Here is a 19,145-nt window from a genome sequence, read left to right as displayed (position 1 = left end):
GCCAAGCAAGCAAATGAGAGTGCTGGACTTGGAAAAGAGCATACCTGGTGTGCGTGGGTTGGAGGCCCCCCATCCTGCCAGGAGCTGCCTGCCATCCTGCAACGTGGGGCAGCTTCACTGCAACAGACAGAAACACACTTCAGAATGGTCAGGAATAAAATAAGAACCAGCATCCAACCCATCAGATTCTTTAACCTCAGCTCCTTTCACAGCTCCCCAGAGCCCTCAGCTCAGGGAGGTTTGTGCTGCTGGGCTGACAGCATTAACCCCATGTTACCTGGCCCCATTATAGGACCAGAGCAGGGCTGACCCCTCTGCCCAGACTGACCACCTCTATCCCCAAAATGACCCCCCCAGGCTCTGGCAGAGCAGCACATCCCAGCTTAAATGTCACGGCTCCACCACAAGCCCTACCTTGGCATGTTTTACCTCACCATGCCTTTGGATCATCCCAAGAGGCCAGCAAATCCCAAGGCCAGCAAATGAAGACTTTCCTAAGGCCGCTCTTTGGCACTGCAGGAGCCTCGTGCTGCAGGAGGGGATGGAGGCAGTGGGGGGTCAGCTCAGTTCTGCACGTTCCCAATTGAGGATGGAAGCACAACTTGCTTCATTCTGCAGGTTCACCTCTTCCAGGTGAATAAAGGACGGGCGTTATATGGAAGAGAGGAACGAGGGACCCTATGAATGAACTGGAACATCGCTGCGAAATACAGCATGTCCAATCCGATTCTTCTCAGCAAATGAAACGGATCTGGTGGAAAATAAACACGGAACTTTCAGGAGAGGCGCCCTTGAAAAGCATCGGGTGGGGGGGGGAGGGAAGGAGAGATGGGAGCGGATCGGCCCTTTACCTCCTCACATCCCTCCTCCCGCTCCTAAATGCCTTCTTTAACAGAAATAAATTAGAATAAACGATGAGCCTTTGCCTCCTAAAGACAGGTGGCGGGGTAATATTAAAAGAAATGAATAAAAATTCGTTTAATGAGCATCGTTAATTAAACCTGGAAATCAAAGAGGTCTGAGATGTGGGAATTCAGAGGAAAAATGAAAATGAAGGGAGCTGTAGCTCGGGGCAGGAAGAGTGGAATTAAATTAAATGTAATGTGGGATCGTGTTTGTTAACGTCTATCACACATCGCGCTGTATTACGGTTTAAGGCAAAGTGTTTGTTCTCTGCTCGCTCACGTATTACGCTCTGCCACGAATTGGAGCTCCGACTCGGCGATGGGCAGCGGCGGTCCCGGCACGGTGAGGATGTGGGACCACCGAACCTGCATGCGGGCGTGTGGCTGCGTGTGCAAGCGTGCCAGGGCGAGCGTGCAAAAGTGCCGATGTGGGTCAGTGTGCATCAGCGGCTGCATGTGTGTGCGCATCGGAGTGGGGCAGCGCGTTGCCGAGCGGACCCCCGGCACATCAGAGCTGCCATGTTGCGACCCGTAGGGAGGGCCCAGAGAGGAGGAGGGAGGGATGGAGAGGAGGAGGGACGCGTGGAGGACGGAGGGGAGGGCCGCTGGGCCGAGGAAGGAGCGCACGCCGCCGCCCGCTCGCTGCTTTCCCCTCGCTCGGCCGCGCCGCAGCGCCGTCCGTCCCGCCCGTCCCGTCGGGCAGCAGTCGGTCCCGCAGCACCTCACGTTCTCTCGTTCCCTGCCCGGTGCCCGTCGGGCATTAGTGGGGAGCGCCCCGGGGGGATCTCCGGTCTCTGTCCCTGCCTCGGGCGCTGCTCCGGCCGCTGCCGTCGGGCAGAGGACTCCGGGCTGCCGCCGAAGGCTCTGACACTCCGCTCGGGTTAATAAAGAGAAACCGCCGGGTCCGCCGCTCCCCGCCCCCTCCCGGCCCTCGGGGTTTCTCCCCTCGGGGCTCCCGGGGAACGTGGCCCGGGGCGGTGGGTGCTGACGTCGGGGGGAGCCCCGGGGGGGGGGTTAACGCGTGCCCGTGGGACGGGGGAGTCGCGCGGCCGTCCCACGGCACCGGAGCAGCTCCGGCCGCCTTTCTCCCCCTCCGCCCGTCGGGAACCGTCGGGGCCCCGCGGGAGCGGGCGGCGCGTCCCCGGCCCCGTGCACTGACGCGCGCCCCCGGCGCGGCGGGCGCGCCCCCGCCACTATAACTGGAGTGCATGGAGTCGGGGCCGGCGCAGAGGAGCGGGCGGGCGATGGGAGACGCCGCTCCGGCGGGATAGAGGGGCGGAGACGGGGGCACCCCCGGGGCCCGGCCCGCCCGGGGCTCGCCGCGGGCCCGCACAGATGCTGGTGCACAGCTACCCGGGCATGGTGAGTGCGCGCCGGGCCGGGCCGGGTGTCGGGCCGGGGTCGGGGCCGGGATGTGGGATCCGGGACTGGGGGGTCCGCTCCCCACTCACCGCCGCTGTCTCCGCCGCCGCAGGACCGTGCCGAGGGGCTGCCCGGGGCGTCGGCCGGGGCCCGCCTGCCGCAGCTGCCCGCTCTCAACCAGACGCCCTACGGCTCGGCTCCGCCGCTCTGCCACACGCCCGCCGCCGACTTCCAGCCGCCCTACTTCCCCCCGCCGTACCCGCAGCCGCCGCTGCCCTACCCGCAGGGCCAGGAGCCCGCTTACCCGCACCTGGCCGACCCGTACGCGGCGCTCAGCCCGCTGCACCAGCACCAGCAGCCCGCCTGGCCCCCGCAGCGCTCCCGGCAGGACGACGCGGGGCTGCTCTCGCAGACGCACCGAGCTCTGGGGCTCGACCCCCGCCGCGAATACTCCGCCGTGCCCCGCCTGCTCCACGGGCTGCCCGACGGCGGGCACGGCCTCCCCGACGGCCCGCTGGGCCTGCACGGCCTCGGGCACCACGGCCTCGAGGAGATCCAGGTAGCGGAGGTTTGGGGGGAAGGAGCGGGGGTGGGTACGAGGGGACGCGACCGGATCCGGTTCTGGTGCCGGCAGCGACCCCGCGGGCAGAGCGGGGCCCCGGGGCGCTCGGACCCCCGGGCGAGGAGCGTCATGCCCCGTTACCCCGAGGGAGCGCGCAGCGGGCGGCCGCCGAGAAGCCGGGCCCAAACTCCTCTCCCTCCCCCGGGGCCGCCGCTCCGGGGCTCGGCCGTAGCCGAACGATTTCATCGCGCCGTGGCCCCGCGGTCGCCCCGCGCCCAGCAGCCGGGAGCCGCACAGGGAGCCCCCGCTGACGGCTCTTGCTTTGGTGCTTCCAGGCGGCGGACGACGGCGGGATGAACCTGCTCGATCAGTCCGTCATCAAGAAAGGTAAGAACCCGCGGGTCCGGCTCCTGCCCTCGGGGCTCCCTCCCGTCGGGCCCCCCATGCGACTCGGGGTTGGGGTGGGGGGCCCGGCGCGGTGTCCCGGCTCCGGTGCTGCCCGGCGGCGAAACGAACGCGGCGGATCCCGGCGGGCCGAGAGTAAGCGGCTACCGGAGAGCCCCGACGGCCGCGGGCTGTTCGCAGTGTGAGTCCCGGTAGGATCGCAGCGGTGCGGGGGATGCAGCCGCGGCCCCGCAGCTCTTCGGAGAGCGGGGAGGACGCGCTGAACGGGGCCGAGGCTGGTCCGAGTGGGGGCCCCGCACGTCCCCGGGGTGAGCCGCCGCCCACACGGTTTTGCTGCCGGTTCTTCCCGACCCTTTTCTTCCAAATCCGGCAATAGTTCCACTCCGTAAAATACATATGTATATTTTTCTCATTCAAACATCACCGGGCACTGTTGGGAGCGAAAGGAGAACGAGGGACTGTTGGACTGTTGTGCCGCGCGGGGTGAGAGCAGCACGGAACGGCCGGGCGCTGCTCTCGGCGTTTTAAACAACGGGTAAAGAACCGCAACGTACCGGTGGCGGCCCGGACAGCAAACGAAAGGTGCGGGGTCGGCACCGCTCGGGGGCTGCGGGGGCCGGAGGAGCGATGCGGGCGGAGAGTCCCGGCTCTGAGCGGTGCGGCGCTGCCGGAGCTCTCCTGCCCCGTTCCGTGTAAATGAGGGTTCTGCGAATGGATCGTTATTGGGGCTCTAATTGCAACACGCGGGAGGCGTTGCGTGAAACGGTCGCGGTGTGCGCTCCGCTCCGCAGCGTTCGGCGCGTTCCCTTTTGTGTGCATTGGGGCGCTGGACGGTCGGCGTTTGCGCGGAGTTGGGCTGAAATCAGCGCTCGTTCTCATTGATTTTCGTCTGTTTGCGCGCCTCGTTTTGTTACATTTTGTTTTCCTCCTTTTCCAAAACGGCCGCCTACCCCCAAAACCTTCATTTACCGTCGGGAGGAATTATTACTCGGTGCCACTTTTGTACCCGGGGATCCTTCTCTTGCTCCGTTCGGATATAAAACCTCACAGCGCGCTGCTCGGTGCCTGAGGCGGCCGCGTCTCCCCCATTCATTCCCTCTTTATTTTTCCGCCGTGTTCAGAAGGAAGATGCGAACTCTCTTTGCGGGTCGGGGGTTCCCCGTCGGCTCGAAGCGTTTGCGGGATCAGGAGCGCAGTGATCGCCCGCAGTGAACGCGGGGCGGCTCCGAGCTCACTGAGGGATCCCCGTTCGTTCTGGTCTCATTTAACTCACGGTCTCATTCCATTTCATTTCATTTCATTTCATTTCATTTCATTTCATTTCATATTCCCGTGATTTATTTTCCGGCTCTGTTGGAGCCGCAGCTCCGGAGCCCAAAACCGGACCCTTTTTTTTTCCATAAGCCCTCGAAAAATGAAAGGAGTGGCAGAGAATCCGCGATGCGGGCAGCACTGGGACGGAGGTGTGTGTGTGTGTGTGTGGGGTGGGAATATCTCCGTGGGAAGCAGAAGAAATTCGCTCCTAACTCCCCACCGCCGCACGGAGGTTGTGAATCGCCCCCAGTTCCCGGCGGTGCGGCCGTCGGAAGGAACCCCGATGGAAACGCGTGCGGCTGTGAGCGCACATCTGCCCTCCGTGAGCCGCCGCTGTGATCCCGGCTCAACCGAATACCGACCGCTGCCCCAAAGCGACCTCAGAGCCGCGATGGGGGGCAGCGGCTGCGGGGATGGGGAGAAATGAGCCCCAATATCTATGTTTCGTACCCTCTCCGCTTCAATAAATGGGTTCGGCGGCTCTTAATAGGGGACCGCGAGCTGAGCGCTGCGCTCGGGGCCGTTTTGCTGCGGGAAAGGGGACAGCGAGAGTGGGGTGGGAGGGCTGGGGGGGGAGCAGATGGGATCCCCCACCCCGCACACAGGGGCTGTGTTGGTCCGGAGTGTTGCCCTGCGTGGGGCAGTGCGGGTTTGGGGCTGTCTGTTGTGAACCCATTTTGTTCGTTCTCTCTCCTTTTAAAGGGCATTTCAGAAACGGTGTTTTTTTGGTTTTTGGGTTTTTTTTTTTTTCCCCGGTGTCTTTTTTCTTTTTTTTCCGGTGTTTTTGGGTCGATTTGGGTTTTGCTTTTTGCTTTTTTTTTTTCCCTCCCTTCGAGCATTTCTGTAAGACCGGGAATAAAATGGACGTTAAAAACGTTCTTGTGAGCTCTGAAAAAGTTCCATCCGCGGCTCCGTCCTCACGCAGCAGTTTGGGATCTTCTGTCATTGAAAACCAGCACCACGTCGTTGCGTTTCTTAGCAGAACAAAACAAAACAAAACCCCAAAACCACAAAAAAACCCCAACCCTGCAGCTTGGTCGTAAAATAAGGAGGAGTTTTATGGCTTCGCCGTCCTCTCCGGCTCAGCACGAAGCTTTTGGTGGTGCCTTTTTATTCGGAAGGTGAATAACAAACCCCTCTCCGCAGCACGGTGCTGTCTGTGGGGTCGGGGGGAGCTGCGGGTGGGTCCCTATAGGGAAATAGCTTTGGCTGCTCGGCTCTGCTTGATTGTGACCCGCAGAGGTTTCCACACGAGGGTTTTCGGCCGCCCCGCAGCAGCAGAGCAGGAATGCGGAGCTGTTGGGCTGAGTGCGGGGCAGAGAGCTGTGCCGGGATGGGGCAGGGGCTGTCCGTGCTCAGGGGCACAGAGGGGTGCGTGCACTGCGTGGGTGCAAAGCCTTCCTATCCGCATGGGTTGGGGCTGTGCGAGCAGAGCAGCTGCTCTCAGCTCCATCCATGGCCGAGCACAGAGCCAGACGCGGCGGCAGAGGATCCCAAAAGCACTCTGACACTGGCAGCAGATTAGATAAACATCATTTCCTGCCGTGAGGAAGGCAATAAATGAGGTCACCCTATAAAACACCTGGGGCTGCAAGGACTTGTTGCTCTTCGTGCTGCTGGGCTGCAGCAGCTCCGGGTGGGACGCAGTGCTGTGCTATGAGGCTGCAGGGCCGGGCTGAGCGCTCAGCTCTGCTCCCACCTCCAGACACATGCAGGGACACCTCCTATCTAACAGCTCAAACTTGAAAGAAAGTTTTCACTCTGAACTGCATCCAGATCGCCCTTCCTCCATTCAAATGGGATTTTTAATGTCCTTTAATTGTGCCGGGATAAACCCAGGTGTGTGTTCATGTGAGATAACACGTTGGGGTGCTGGTGGAGGTGCTGGGCTTTGTCTCAGCCTTCCCGGTGCCTCCCAGGCATGTGTTATCTCCAAGTTTCATATACCTTGTCATGACTTACTGCTTAATTAGATGTTTCTAAATGAATTTAGTTTTTGCTTTGTTCCAAGCAAAGAGCAGCTCTTACAGGGGAGGTTTGGTGAAGCCAGCTGGGGTTGCTTGTTGGCACGCGGCTGGTGAGTCAAACAGCAGGTGAGGGGCTCCAGGTGGGGTTTGTCTGTGGGAAGGGGCTGGGGTGGTCCTGGGGATGCTCCTGCAGTGCAGTGCTTTGGCTGCACTGGGCCCATGGGAGTGGTGGGTGGTCAGTATGAGCTGCTTGTGGGGAGGGATGTGGGCAGAAAAGTAGGTGCCTCTGGGTTGGCCTCCCCTGTGGGCACTGGGTTGCAATGTGACGTTTCTTCTGCTCCTTGCTGAAGTTCCTGGGCCAAAACAGAGGCTCCCGTGCTCCGTTTTGTGCCCAGCTCTCCAAATCTTTGCAGTGCAGCCCTTTCTGCTCCATTCACCTGCAGATCCTTCACTCCCCCCTCCTTTGCTTTGCGGCGGTGCCATGGTGTGGGGGCTCAGTGGGGCAGACCTGAAGGCTCTGTGCCACCTCCATGCAGCAGAGGCCAGCGTGGCCCATTCCTCCTTGTTCAGCAATGTTCTGAGATCTGTGATCTTGGAAAATACATGTGTGCAATCCATCTTAATTTCTTCAAGAGCCCAAATGGGGCTCTCTGAAGTCTCAGACTACAGCCCTGACCATGGAACCCTTCCACCCTTTCCTGTGTGATCCTGGGGAATTACTCATTCTTGCTGTCCTTCCGTGTGTTTGTTTATTTTAATTCCTAATGGAGGAACTAATTAGCAAGCGGGGAGGTAACGCGTGGAGCTGCTGCGTGCTCAGTTCTCATCTCAATGTGCTGCACCAGTTCTGTTCTGTTTGGGTATCAGAGAGAGGTGGGGGGAAGAGCAAGGAAGCATAGATGAGCTCCAGCTGTGCAGTGCAGCCCAACATGGCCGAGGGGAGCAGAGCGTTCGCCCTCCCCTTGCAGAACATGCTTGGGATTCCGGCGTGCCGAGGCTCCCCACCCTCTATCTCCAGCATTTATCTGGCACCAGTCTGTGGGTGCGAGGCGTCGATCCCCGGACTGGTCGGACGGGTCGCAGTGGAAGCTCAGGGCTCAGCATTGGTGCTCACAGAGCTGTGGCCAAAGGGACTCAGAGCTGCTCAATGTGGATGGTTCCAACCGGAGACCTGAGCTGCACTGCGGCAGGGCAGTCAAGCAGGGATCAGCACCGAGTTCTGTCTGAAGAGGAGCGTTTTTATCCTATGATTGTACATCTAATCTTTGCTGAGGGGGTTTTATTTTGCCCTTCAGGAATCAGGACTTGTCTTAACAAATCGATAGCAACGTTGGCATGGCTTAGGTGGGACCCTCATCATGCAAAGGGGACACTGCAGCTTTGTTCTCCTCGTGCAGGTTGTGGAGATCTGAGCTGCACAAATTCAGGCACTCCTATAGGGAATGCAGGGAGAACCTCTCAAGCATGTTACTGCAAAATGGATTATACTGTTTAAACACATAAAGATCCCCTATACCGGCTGCCAACATGTAATGGGAGTTTGAGCTGCTAAATGAATAAACCTTTGATGCTGAGCGCTATGGGGCAGAGTGGGGTGGCTGTGGGACAGCAGTGGGGACCTCCCCTCATTGTGGGTTCACAGCTCCTCTCACTGGCATCCCAGGGCTCCCCATCCTCCTCACCTTCCCAATGTGCCGAGTGTTTTCCATGCTGGGGTGCTTTTGGAAAGGTCCGGGTGTGTTTTGTTGCTGGGCGCAGTGTGAGGCTGAGGGAAGAGGTGCAGGAAGGGAGACGGTCATGAATGTCACATGGCACCTTGTGATGGAGCTCGTTGCTTAACGTATTGATTTGCATTGGCAGCATAATGACACGCAGGGAGATTTGCATGGGCCAAGCAGCTGTCCCATGGGAACACTGCAGGCCCTGCAGCTCCGTTCCTTCCTGTGGGTCCCAGCTCTGCTCCGTATCACAGTGCAGCAATCTGGACAGCACGGAGATAAAACCCAGATTCTTTCCGTCCATCTACTTGAAGAGGCCTCCAAGCCGATTCCTAGAGAGGCTGTTTGTTTGCCATGGGGACTCGATTCAGGTGGTGCATTCGAGATAAAGAAAATACCTGTATAACCCCTGGGGGAAGAAAGGATAATTACAGAGCATGGTTTGAAATATGGCCGATGGCACTGACCTCCTTCCCGGCCCCTCCATAAATACCTCTGTGCTGAAGCATGAGGAAATGGCAGGAGCTGAACCACGCACCTCCTCTGAAGCAGACAGGAGCTTCTGCCTCTGGCTCACACCCACACGCAGACACTGCCTGATGTATGGAGCTCAGGCTTATAATTTACATCAGAGGCATTCAAACAAAAGTCGGGTTGGTTCTCTGGGAACAGACAGCCCCGTGCGACCCCTTGGCTTCTCTGCAGCTCTGCTCCTCCAGCAGCCAACAGCACAGCATGCAGAGGGCAGAGCAATGCACAGAGAGTGGGCAGGGATGCAGCAATGGGCACAGCTGCAGGGAGCAGAGCCTGGGCTCGGTGCTCGTTGCCATTGCTGTGCACCCCGGTGTGCTGCCTCCTGCAGTGAGCACGGCAGCAGGACACGGCACGCAGTGGGAGCAGCCGGAAGGGTTGCATATGGTGTTGGTGATGCAGAGCAGAGGCCCCGCAGGGCTGAGCTGCTTCTTTGGAGCTGGAGATGGGAGATTGGCCCAGAACAGGTGGGCTCCAGGGGATCAGCTGAGTGCACGTTAGATGTGATCTGAGCTTCAGCACACTCCTGCTCTGAGAGAGATGTTGCAATGAAAAGCATCCAGTGGTCCAGTGCTGCTGAGGAGGAGAATGTGCTTGTAATGGATCCGAGCAGGAGGAAACCAGACCTGTCTGACAGGCAGCGATCTGCATCTTCCCTCTGGACTCACTTTTCCCCTTGCAACGCTCCAATTATCAGCTGGTTCTGGGACCAAGCAACAAATGCCATAAGCAATTTGATTGCCAGGAGCCCCACGTCTCCCTGCTTACAAACTATTTTGCAAGCAGGCAGCACGATTCAGCATTTCATCTGTTTTTCTTTTGGTCTTCGGTAGGCAAAAGCTCTTTGCCCGCATGGCACCAGGGAGCTGCTGGCAGTGGGTGCTGAGCCTCATGGAAGGATGGTGCTGTGATGAATACATCACTATTTCGCAGCATTAGAAGGAATCTGGAGCTCCAGAAGCGCAGCACACAGTCACAGGTTTTCTGGAGCCCGTTGTGTAGGGATTGCTGTGCGGCCTGGATTGCTCTGAAGGCATTCCCACAGTGCAGCAATGCGTGTGTTCAGGTCGTGCTCATATGGCTGATTCCTGGTAAATCATTGACCTTGTTCTGTGCCCCAGTTGTCCCCAGCTGCTGTAAGGAGGCAGCTCCTGGGGCACCGCTGTGTGTTCAGCATGGGGTGGGGGTTTACTGTTCTTCCCATCCTATGGAGGTTCCTGAGCAGCCCAGGGATCATATCCTGCACTGAGCTGGCTGAGCACAGCCGTGCCATGGGGTGGGTGGCCCCTGTGCTGCCATCACAGCATCCTGGGCTCTGCCATCGTGTCCCCCCTCTGTGCCCCACACCGCGGTGCAGGTGACATGCTGGCTGCCACCCTGGTCTCACGCTTCCTTTTGTCTGCAGGCTGGCTCAGGTGCTCCGATCACCTGCTGCTTGCGGGAGCGGGGAAGCAGCAACTGAAGATCGAGGGGGACTTTTGGTTTACTCAGATGACAAGAGACAATTTTGCTTCCCCCAAAGCCAAGGAAACAAAGCTGTCAGGCTTTAATGGTAGCTTGTCTCCCTCCTGCAGCATGTTTATGGGCAAACAAGCTGCAGAGCAGACCAGGCAAACTGCAGGTGAGGCCAAATCACAATCGTTAATAATTAATGGCGACCGTGGCTGTGTTTCTTCTTGTATCGAGGCAACGTTGTGTGATGGATGCAGAGCTGTTCCAGTGGCGTGCCGTGCTGCCGGGGTTGCCCCTATCTCTGCACGTGCCAAGGCGGTGCTGGTGCCCGTGGGGCACACAGGTGCCTGCAACAGGGCTGCTCTGGGGCAGCTCCCCGTGGGGTTGTTTCAGACTGTAAGGTCATTCCTTAAATTGTCACCGTGTCCTTCCAAACTTTGTCCCCACGCCACCCCCCTGCTGTGCCCACCGTGCTCGGAGCGATGCACCAACACACAGCCTGCACTCTCTGCTCCATCCCATGCAGTGTCTGGTGCTGCTGCCAGCTGGGTTGGCTTCCTCCCCATGTGCCCCATTCCAGGGACACGCGTGGTGCAGCATGGCCCCATCTCCTGCATGACACCCACGTGCGCACGCAACTCCCCGGCCACGCATGCGAGCTCGGGCACATGTCACAGCATGATCCTGGGCATGCAGGAATGTGTTGGTGTGTGGATGATGCAGAGTGCTTTGTGGGTGGGCAGAGTGCTGTGAGCAGCTGCTGCTCCCTGGGTGATGGGGTCTGGTTGTGGGGCAGCCCTGCATCCACCAGGTCCCTGGTCCTGACGCACACCTCTGCAGTAATGCATGGATGTTTGCGAAACTTGCTCTGCCTTTTTATTTCAAGGGTAATTTAGAGACAAACACAACCTGTTCCAGGGCTCTGAAAGAGAACTTTGAAGTTGCTGCTTCCTGGAAATAGTTCTGGTTTCCTCCATCCCGTGATAATGTTGCTGTGAATCCCTTCCCATCCTTCAGCTGGTGGCAGCAGTGGCAGTGCACCCTTCAGTCCCTGGCCATGCCCAGGTCCCATGCTGAGAGGGAACTTCTCTCATTCCCATTCATCTTTCAGCCTTAAACACGAGCCATTTTCATGTAACACGTGCTCCTTTTTTCTTGCCACACCAACAAATTGTACTTACAATAATGCTGATTGTGAGCATCCATTAGTAGGTCCAACCCACGTAGCCTTCCCCATTAATTTTCAGGGCTTCTGTTTCATTTGGGACATGGGTATTTCCTTTAGAAACCCTGTGCTCCACGTGCATGGCATCACAGAGCGACCACTACTGGGAAACCACAGGGAATGAATGTCAGGGCCAAATCGCTGCGCAGCGCTGCCATTGGCAATCCTCTTTGGCTTCACTGAAGACCTGTTGGTTGTTTTTTTCTCCTGAGTTAAATGGGTTATGCATCTCAGAACAGAAAAGCCAAGGAGTTTTGGCACTAGTTTCAGCCAGAGCTTTTAACCCGTAAAGCTTTGCTGCATCTCAGAGTGTTTCTCGATGGGGTGACGCATGGGAGAAGCGCGCCGTGCTGCTGCCCCAGTGCCCGTCCGACTTCTCTGCTCACTGATGCTGCCCATGAGCTGCAGCTCCTGCTGTGTTACTGAGGTTTGAGCTCCTCAAGCTCCCTTTGCAGGGCTAACCCCAAAGCTGATGCCTTTTCCTGGTTCCCATGTTCCCATCCCGGCACCTCTGAGCTCTGGGCAGGGCAGTGGAGCTGTGAGCAGACCCTGGTCTTCCCAAAGACCAACTTGAAACCCCGGGTTTAATTGCACCAGAGCAGCAGGTGTGGGAAAGCAGTGAGAGCAGAACCTGGGCTTCTTCCATTATGCTTTTCTTCTTCTTTTTTTGTTTGGCTTCATCAACCTCACCCCTCTTTTCCTTCATTGGGGAGCCCATATGGCTTCAGCTGCGGACGTACTTCCAGAGCTCTGCCATCTGAAGCCTGCTCTCCTCTCCTCTCTCCCTTTCCTGCCCTGCAGTGCCCATCCCCTCGAAGGCCAACGGCACCATTCCCTCCCTGATGAACAAGGACGGGCTGATCGGAGGGGTGACAAACCCCAACGAGGTCTTCTGCTCGGTGCCCGGCCGCCTCTCGCTGCTCAGCTCCACCTCCAAGTACAAGGTGACAGTAGGGGAGGTGCAGAGGCGGCTCTCGCCCCCCGAGTGCCTCAACGCCTCCCTCCTCGGCGGGGTCCTACGCAGGTAAGGGTGGGGGTGAGGAGTTGCTGCTGTGTGGTTCGCTGGGGAATGGCCTTTTTGTTGCTTTCTCTTCTTTCCCTCTGAACCTAAAAGCTTAAGCTGGAATCCAAAGAGCCATGGATGCCCCATGGGTACCCAAGGCCACGCTGGATGGGGCCAAGGCAACCTGATCTAGTGCTTGATTTAGTGGTCAGCAACCAGCCTGCAGCCAAGGGGTTGGAACTGGATGTCCACGAGGTCCCTTCCAACCCAACCCATTTTATGATTGCGATGATTCTATGAATTATGGTCATTCTAATACGGATGGCAGCCTCATTCTTTTTTCCCTTTTCCCTTCTTTCTCTTTCCAGAGCAAAATCAAAAAACGGGGGTCGGTGTTTAAGGGAAAGGTTAGAGAAAATCGGCCTCAATCTACCTGCAGGACGACGCAAAGCTGCCAACGTCACCCTGCTGACGTCGCTGGTGGAAGGTAAGAGCCCCGACGAGACGGGAGTGCCGAAACTCCAACACCCCTCATTTACAGCTTTCCACAAATGAGAGCACTTAAAGCAAAGTATGCAGCGGTCAACACTGGAAGTGCCCTTTGTCTGTGTCTGCACTGACTGAAACACGTCTGTCCTCTGAAACCCAGACATTTCTGAGGGAGCAGTCATAGCTCATTTGGGGAAAGGCCTTTGGGACCTGAACGGGGTGAAACATCGCAGCTGTGAGCTCCCCACCGGCCATCCCTTAATGCACCATTCACTCCATTGAAGCAGTGTGAGGAAAAGTTGGTCAAGACCACAGAAACCAAATAGAAAAAGGTGTAAGTGAAGCTGGTGAGGTGTCAGGCCAACGCTGTTCTGCAGCACCGTATGCCCACGTTGGCCACCAGCTCTTAGGAGCACCAAGGGCTTCGCTGGGGCTCCATAGACAACACAGAATCATCGAGGCTGGCAAAGCCCTCTTGGATCCCCACATCCAATCCTACCCTACTGACCATGTCACCAGGTGCCACATGGAGCAGTGCAGCCCATTGGGTTGCTCCCCTCCCACCTTTGGTGCTATGGAAATGACGACGTCGTGCAGCATCTTTGGAGAGAAGGATGTGGGATGCAGACAGCACTGACAGCTCCGACTGCCTTCAACCTCCGGATTCCATTGTGTCCGTGCCCAGTGTGCTGGAGGCAGCTGCCTGCAGATTCTGAATAGCAAATCATCTCCATTGTCGCCAGCAAATTAAATGACCCGCTTCATTAGGCGGAGGTTGTTACCGAGGGCAGTTGGTTTGTGCTGAATGAAAGGTTGATTTCCATTAAAAGAAAAGAAAGAGAAGATCGGAAGAAAGGAAGGAATGTACAGTCTGATTTCAGGTGGCTGCTGATGTTTTGGTTACCGCTTACCAGCTCGTGGCAAACAAATAGTGGTGTCATAGGTGCCTTCTGGATACGATCTCCTGCAAGTCAGTACTGGAGGTGTTTCAGCCAGAGCAAGGTGTTGCAGCACTGTCATTGCACACAGAAATGGACTGGTCCCCCTGCACCCCAGGTCCCTCCTTCTCAGATGGTTGCTGCCTTGCTTTAGTTCTTCCCCCTTTTTGGTGTCACAATGACTGTTTTTCAGCAGCTGTTACACTTTAGTTGTTTACTAACATGAATGACCGCAGCTCCAATTCTTGAAGTTTTCCTTATCTGCTGCTTCTTTGGAGGAGGAGCTGGAAGTGGAAGCAGCAGCTCCATGTGGGAAGCAAAGGCACATTCTCTATAGAGCAGCCCTGGAGCTGGGTGGGCTGTGCTAGGATCTGGGTTAATGCTATCAGGATGGATGGCTTCGTGTGTGTGAGCTGCAGGGGGCACATCCAATTAGCTCTGCCTACCCGAGTGGGATTTCGGGTGCTGGATGTGATCGATTGCCATCAGCTCTGATTATTTCCAGGGGGATGCCTGGAGATGGATCAATTCCATCAATGGGTGGGCTCTTCCAGGGGTGATGGATATGTGCAGTACAACCAGCCTGAGGGCCTGGCTTGCTAAGGTCTCTTTTCACCCTCCTTTTAAGTCACCAATGGAAGAGACCAGCTTCTGTTTAGAGGTGATGATAGTTCGTTTGGACCCACATGCACTAACTGTCTTATAGATGGGTATGGGAAACTCTTAGTGGTGTCCACCAGCATGAGAGCCATAGTGGAGAGGGCTTGTGGGTGGCAGTTGTGAACAGAGAGCATCCTGATTCCAGCAGAAACAAACCCTGATGGTGCCACATCTGAGGCTGTTGGAAAATAATGTCTCCTTTCAGCTGGGTGCTGATGTGAATCTGTTCCACCTGCAGGTGAAGCTGTCCACCTGGCCCGGGATTTTGGCTATGTGTGTGAAACAGAGTTCCCAGCCAAAGCGGCGGCAGAGTACCTGTGCAGGCAGCACTCCGACCCCACGGAGCTCCACACCAGGAAGAACATGCTGCTGGCCACCAAGTGAGTGCAGGGGTGGACGTGGTTGCATTGCTGTATGCAGTCAGACCTGGTCAGGGCTCTGAGCAACCTGATCGAGCTGTAGATGTCCCTGTTCATTTGAATCATTCTGGTTGGGAAAGCTCTTTCAGATCACCAAGTCCAATCCCAGCCCATCCCCTCCATGCCCACCGACTACGTACCCAAGTGCCACATCTCCATGTGAGTGACCCCCCACTCCCTGGGCAGCCTGTATCAGTGCATCACTGCTCTTCTGAGAGGAACGTTTTGTAGCATCCAGCCTTTTTCCCATGGCACAACTTGCAGCCATCGCCTCTTGTCCTATTGCTGTTACCTGGGAGCAGAGGCTGACTCCTCCCTCGCCACAGCCTCCTTCAGGTCATTGTAGGCAGTGATGAGATGGCCCTGAGCCTCCTCTTCTCCAGACTGGACCACTCCAGTTCCCCTGGATGCTCCCCATAAGACCTGTACTCCAGATCCCTTGCAGCACCATTGCCTTTCTCTTGACACACTCCAGCACCTCAATATGACGAGGGCAGCTGGACCAGATAACCTTGAAAGATCCCTTCCAACTCAAACAATTCCATCATCCTCAATCTTTCTCTTCCAGGCAAATTTGCAAAGAGTTTGCAGACTTGATAGCTCAGGACCGCTCACCTCTGGGGAACAGCCGCCCCTCACTCATCCTGGAGCCGGGTGTGCAGAGCTGTCTGACTCATTTCAGCCTCATCACCCACGGCTTCGGCGGCCCGGCCATCTGTGCAGCACTGACAGCCTTCCAGAACTACCTGGTGGAATCCCTTAAAGGGCTGGATAAAATGTTCATCAGCAGCACAGGGAACGGGCACACGGCCGGAGACTCCAAAGCATCAGAGAAGGAAGGGAAGCATCGGAAGTGAGGTGCAGACCCCATCCCCTGCATGGGGAGCTCCAACAGCCCAAGGAAGGTCAGCAGTGCCAGGAGGAACCGTTCCGTTCGAACTGGGGGGTGAAACTCATAAAGCAAACAGCAAAAAAGAGAGAGAAACAGGTTGAAATTCAGGAGGAAGAAAACGACTCCGACGGATGCGGCGAGGAAGAGAAAATAAGCCAGTTTGATGGCTTCTTAGTCTTGCCTTTTTGTTTTCTTTTTTTAAACTCTTAAATCACGGATGCAGGAAGCCAAGTCATGTGCAATTTTTTTTTTTCTTTTTCTTTTTTTTTTTAAACCTGTAATAAAACCCTGATATGCTCCAGGAATTGGTTCTGATGCCAGGAGTGGGGGCATGAGTGGCAGAGGGCACAGAGCTATGCTTGGATCTGTCAGCTGGCTGCAATGGGCAACCAAGTTGACCCAAGCGACCTTCCTATTTCTTCCTATTTCCTCACCTACAGCCCAGCCCTAAAGCCAGGCCAGGAGTAAACCCTCCAGCTTTGGGTTTGAAGCAGTTTCAGGCTTCATTTTGCAGGGCGATGCTCCCAGCGGGCACAAAGCAGGAACACCGAGCCCAGGACTTGCTGCAACTCCACAACCTACAGCGAACAGCACACACGTTTTTAGAACTATTATTAACATTAACAATAATGAATTTAAGCACAAGGAGCAGAACTTGAACCAGGCCAAACCGAACTGTTCTAAATCTGTATATATTTATTTATGTGTAATTAAATCTGAAAGTTTTAAAATGTCCAGTGCGAGTTATTTATATCAAATTGAGTTGGTTATTTGGTTTGGTTTTGTTTGGGGTTTTTGTTTTGTTTTGTTTTCCTTTTGAAAGATGGACGTCTCTGGTCTTTCTGCCATTAGAAATGGGAATGAAGTTTTGGATACACAAGACTGTAGCATGGATGAGATAGGCTGTGATAACGATAGAAGTTCTGCAGGATTTTGTACTTGCTGTTGTTTCTCTTGATGCTGCAATAGATGTACAACGCCCGCACCACAATGTCATCCTCATTACCTTAATAAACCTCTTTTTATTTGAAGAAAGCACCTCCACCGTCTTTGTGAACGAGGGTCCTTCAGCCTCTGTGTCCAAACCTTGAGATGCTTGTGTAGATTAGAGAAAGGACACCCTCCTGTTCTATGGCTGAGATCCATCCGATGGGCACAGCCAGCCAAGAGAAAGCTCAGGGAATGGCACTCCAGGGGAGCAGAAGTGGCAATAGCATTTAGAGAATCAGATTGGAAATGCCCCATGGTATGAAGCTTACAAAAACAAGAACCTAAATGACAGGCTCCGCAGGTCTGGTTTTGCTCTGGACCTTCCCAAAGGAAGGAGGAGAAGCCAGGGAGCAGAATGGAAATCCTAGAACCACATTAGACACTTTGTCTACACTTCAAAGCTATTTTGGATAATGCAGGGCGTGAGCAGAAAGCACAGAAGTCATTCCTATATAAAATTATTCCAAAGTAGGAGTGGCCTGTTCCGCATCATAATACATTTTAAACATGGATTATGATAAAGGAGAACGAGGTGCTTTGGTGCTAGGTTTCCCCTCCTGAGATAATTCAACGCGTAGACATCCCATGGCACAGGGTATCAGAGAGCAAACTGCTGTCCGAAAGGTGATGAAAGTGCGTGTACACTAATATTAAAGAGTGAAATACTTCATAATATAGTCATGTTATGGAAACTTGACTTGGTTAAGGCATTCTTTGAATATCAAGTAACTCTCAGGCACAGCAGCGATGAGCAATCCAGACGGAGAATCAGGATATGCCTCCAGTAATTACATACCGTGTCCATCAGGAGGAAAAAAATACCTCTCTGCTCATTTTCCTCTTTGGGCTCTGCAAGTCTTTTGAATGTTTTATGAGGCGTTTAGCAGTCTGGTGCCTGAAAGGCCAGGATGCCACCAATTACGCTGTAATGGGAAGGAAGTTTGGTGATTTGGATTCACTCGTTGATGTTGCCACGGATGTTCAGGACTGACAGTGGACACGTCACGCTGGGTCAATGTCTGAAAGCACTGACACTTCCCAAAGGGGCTGAGATTTTGGGCTATCTGCATGCACACGCATCCAGGCAGAGCACAGCTTTCAGAGGTTGTGCCAGGCCAGTCTTGTTTGCACATTAATGCTGCAGTTCCCCTCAAACAAGGCCGTGTCCCAATGCGTTCTTTGCCTTTACGTCCTAAGGGAAAAAGGCTTTTCACACAATTTGGGGCCCCACCCTGCCATAAATTCCCACAGCGATTACAAATCATGGGAAAAATACGTGGGATTGTGTCGAGGAGTAAAAATAGATTGGGGCTCATGGTTTGTACCCTTGTTCCAGAGCGCTGCGGAATTCCAATCCTAAAGGGGAAGTTAAAAGAAAAAAAGCTCTTTTTCCAATTAATTTGGAATGGCTGACAAGTCCGGGGAAACCACACGGCAATCCTTGACAAGTGGAAAAGAGAACATTAACAAGATCTCTTCATTCCCCTACAGTCAGCTGTCCCAAGGGTGAACTCCGACTACGCTGTGCCATTAATGCAAACAAGCAGAGGCATTCTGCATGGCTTTGGATAAACTAAATAATTACCTTTAAGTAGGCGACCTTAAAAGCTACGTAGTAATAACACCCCTCCATACTAAAACAGCACAATAAACAGACTTTGCTGACCTGTAGTTAATGCATTCTTTCATATATGAGAGAGTTCATTAAGTTCCAAGCTTTACATAGACAGTCCGAGGAGCCACATAACGAGCAAAGGAAGTTTTTCCTGTAAGTGCAACTGAATCAAGACATCCCAAACAAAACCATTTTCCCATCAGGCATTAAAAGAAGTGGTATTTGCAAGGGAGACAAAGCGCTTGCTCGAGAGATTGATTTAACAGCCGAGACAAATAGCGTTGTGTGCCGCGTCCCACTATTGCCTTAATTATCCTAGCAGACTTCAGGAGAAACAACCCAAAGCCAGTCATTACACAGAACGTGGACATGTTGACCCAGAAGGTATCATTTTGGTCTTCCTGCCCAACCTTCTTCGTAGTGCAAAGAATTCCCACTGTGGCCACCTGAACGTCGCTGCATTTCCAATAGGATGCCACAAATAGCAATCATAATTCCAGGCACTGAATGCACACTTTGACCCCATAAACTGCAGTGCTGCAGCATCCCAGTTACCCTCCTCTGAGCTGAATAGCTCAGCGAGTCTTTAAATTAGTCCTAACCTGGGGAAGTCCAAAGGCATAAACGAATATTCCCATTTTAAGTATACACAAACTTGACATAGTGCCTCCAGATCTGGTGAGCTAAGGAGTAATGAA

At 55.0% G+C, this 19,145-nt stretch overlaps 1 protein-coding gene across 2 annotated transcripts; it reads left to right on the top strand.

Annotated features, from left to right (window-relative positions):
* Window positions 1-2,132: 2,132 nt before the first annotated feature.
* On the top strand, window positions 2,133-16,819 carry TFAP2E (transcription factor AP-2 epsilon). 2 transcript variants are annotated; one of them, XM_072355476.1, is made up of 8 exons: window positions 2,133-2,267; window positions 2,380-2,826; window positions 3,165-3,216; window positions 10,170-10,385; window positions 12,243-12,465; window positions 12,813-12,931; window positions 14,770-14,911; window positions 15,519-16,819. In XM_072355476.1, the coding sequence occupies exons 1-8, from the start codon at window positions 2,241-2,243 to the stop codon at window positions 15,805-15,807; spliced, it is 1,515 nt and encodes a 504-aa protein (XP_072211577.1). In that variant the 5' UTR covers window positions 2,133-2,240; the 3' UTR covers window positions 15,808-16,819. The 2 variants fall into 2 exon arrangements, with proteins under 2 accessions (XP_072211577.1, XP_072211578.1); XM_072355477.1 differs by lacking the exon at window positions 10,170-10,385.
* Window positions 16,820-19,145: the final 2,326 nt, after the last annotated feature.

This window comes from Excalfactoria chinensis, chromosome 22 (genome assembly GCF_039878825.1).
Source record: "Excalfactoria chinensis isolate bCotChi1 chromosome 22, bCotChi1.hap2, whole genome shotgun sequence".
In the NCBI taxonomy this organism is placed as follows: Eukaryota; Metazoa; Chordata; class Aves; order Galliformes; family Phasianidae; genus Excalfactoria; species Excalfactoria chinensis.
This window is presented reverse-complemented; position numbering and strand designations above follow the sequence as displayed.

What these genes read in the sequence shown, in the direction of transcription:
- TFAP2E (XM_072355476.1), top strand. Translation starts at nt 2,241, where the DNA reads ATGCTGGTGCACAGCTACCCGGGCATG. An exon ending in ACGGCCTCGAGGAGATCCAG is followed by an intron (nt 2,827 to 3,164) that starts GTAGCGGAGGTT and finishes TGGTGCTTCCAG; the next exon opens with GCGGCGGACGACGGCGGGAT. An exon ending in GCTGACGTCGCTGGTGGAAG is followed by an intron (nt 12,932 to 14,769) that starts GTAAGAGCCCCG and finishes TTCCACCTGCAG; the next exon opens with GTGAAGCTGTCCACCTGGCC.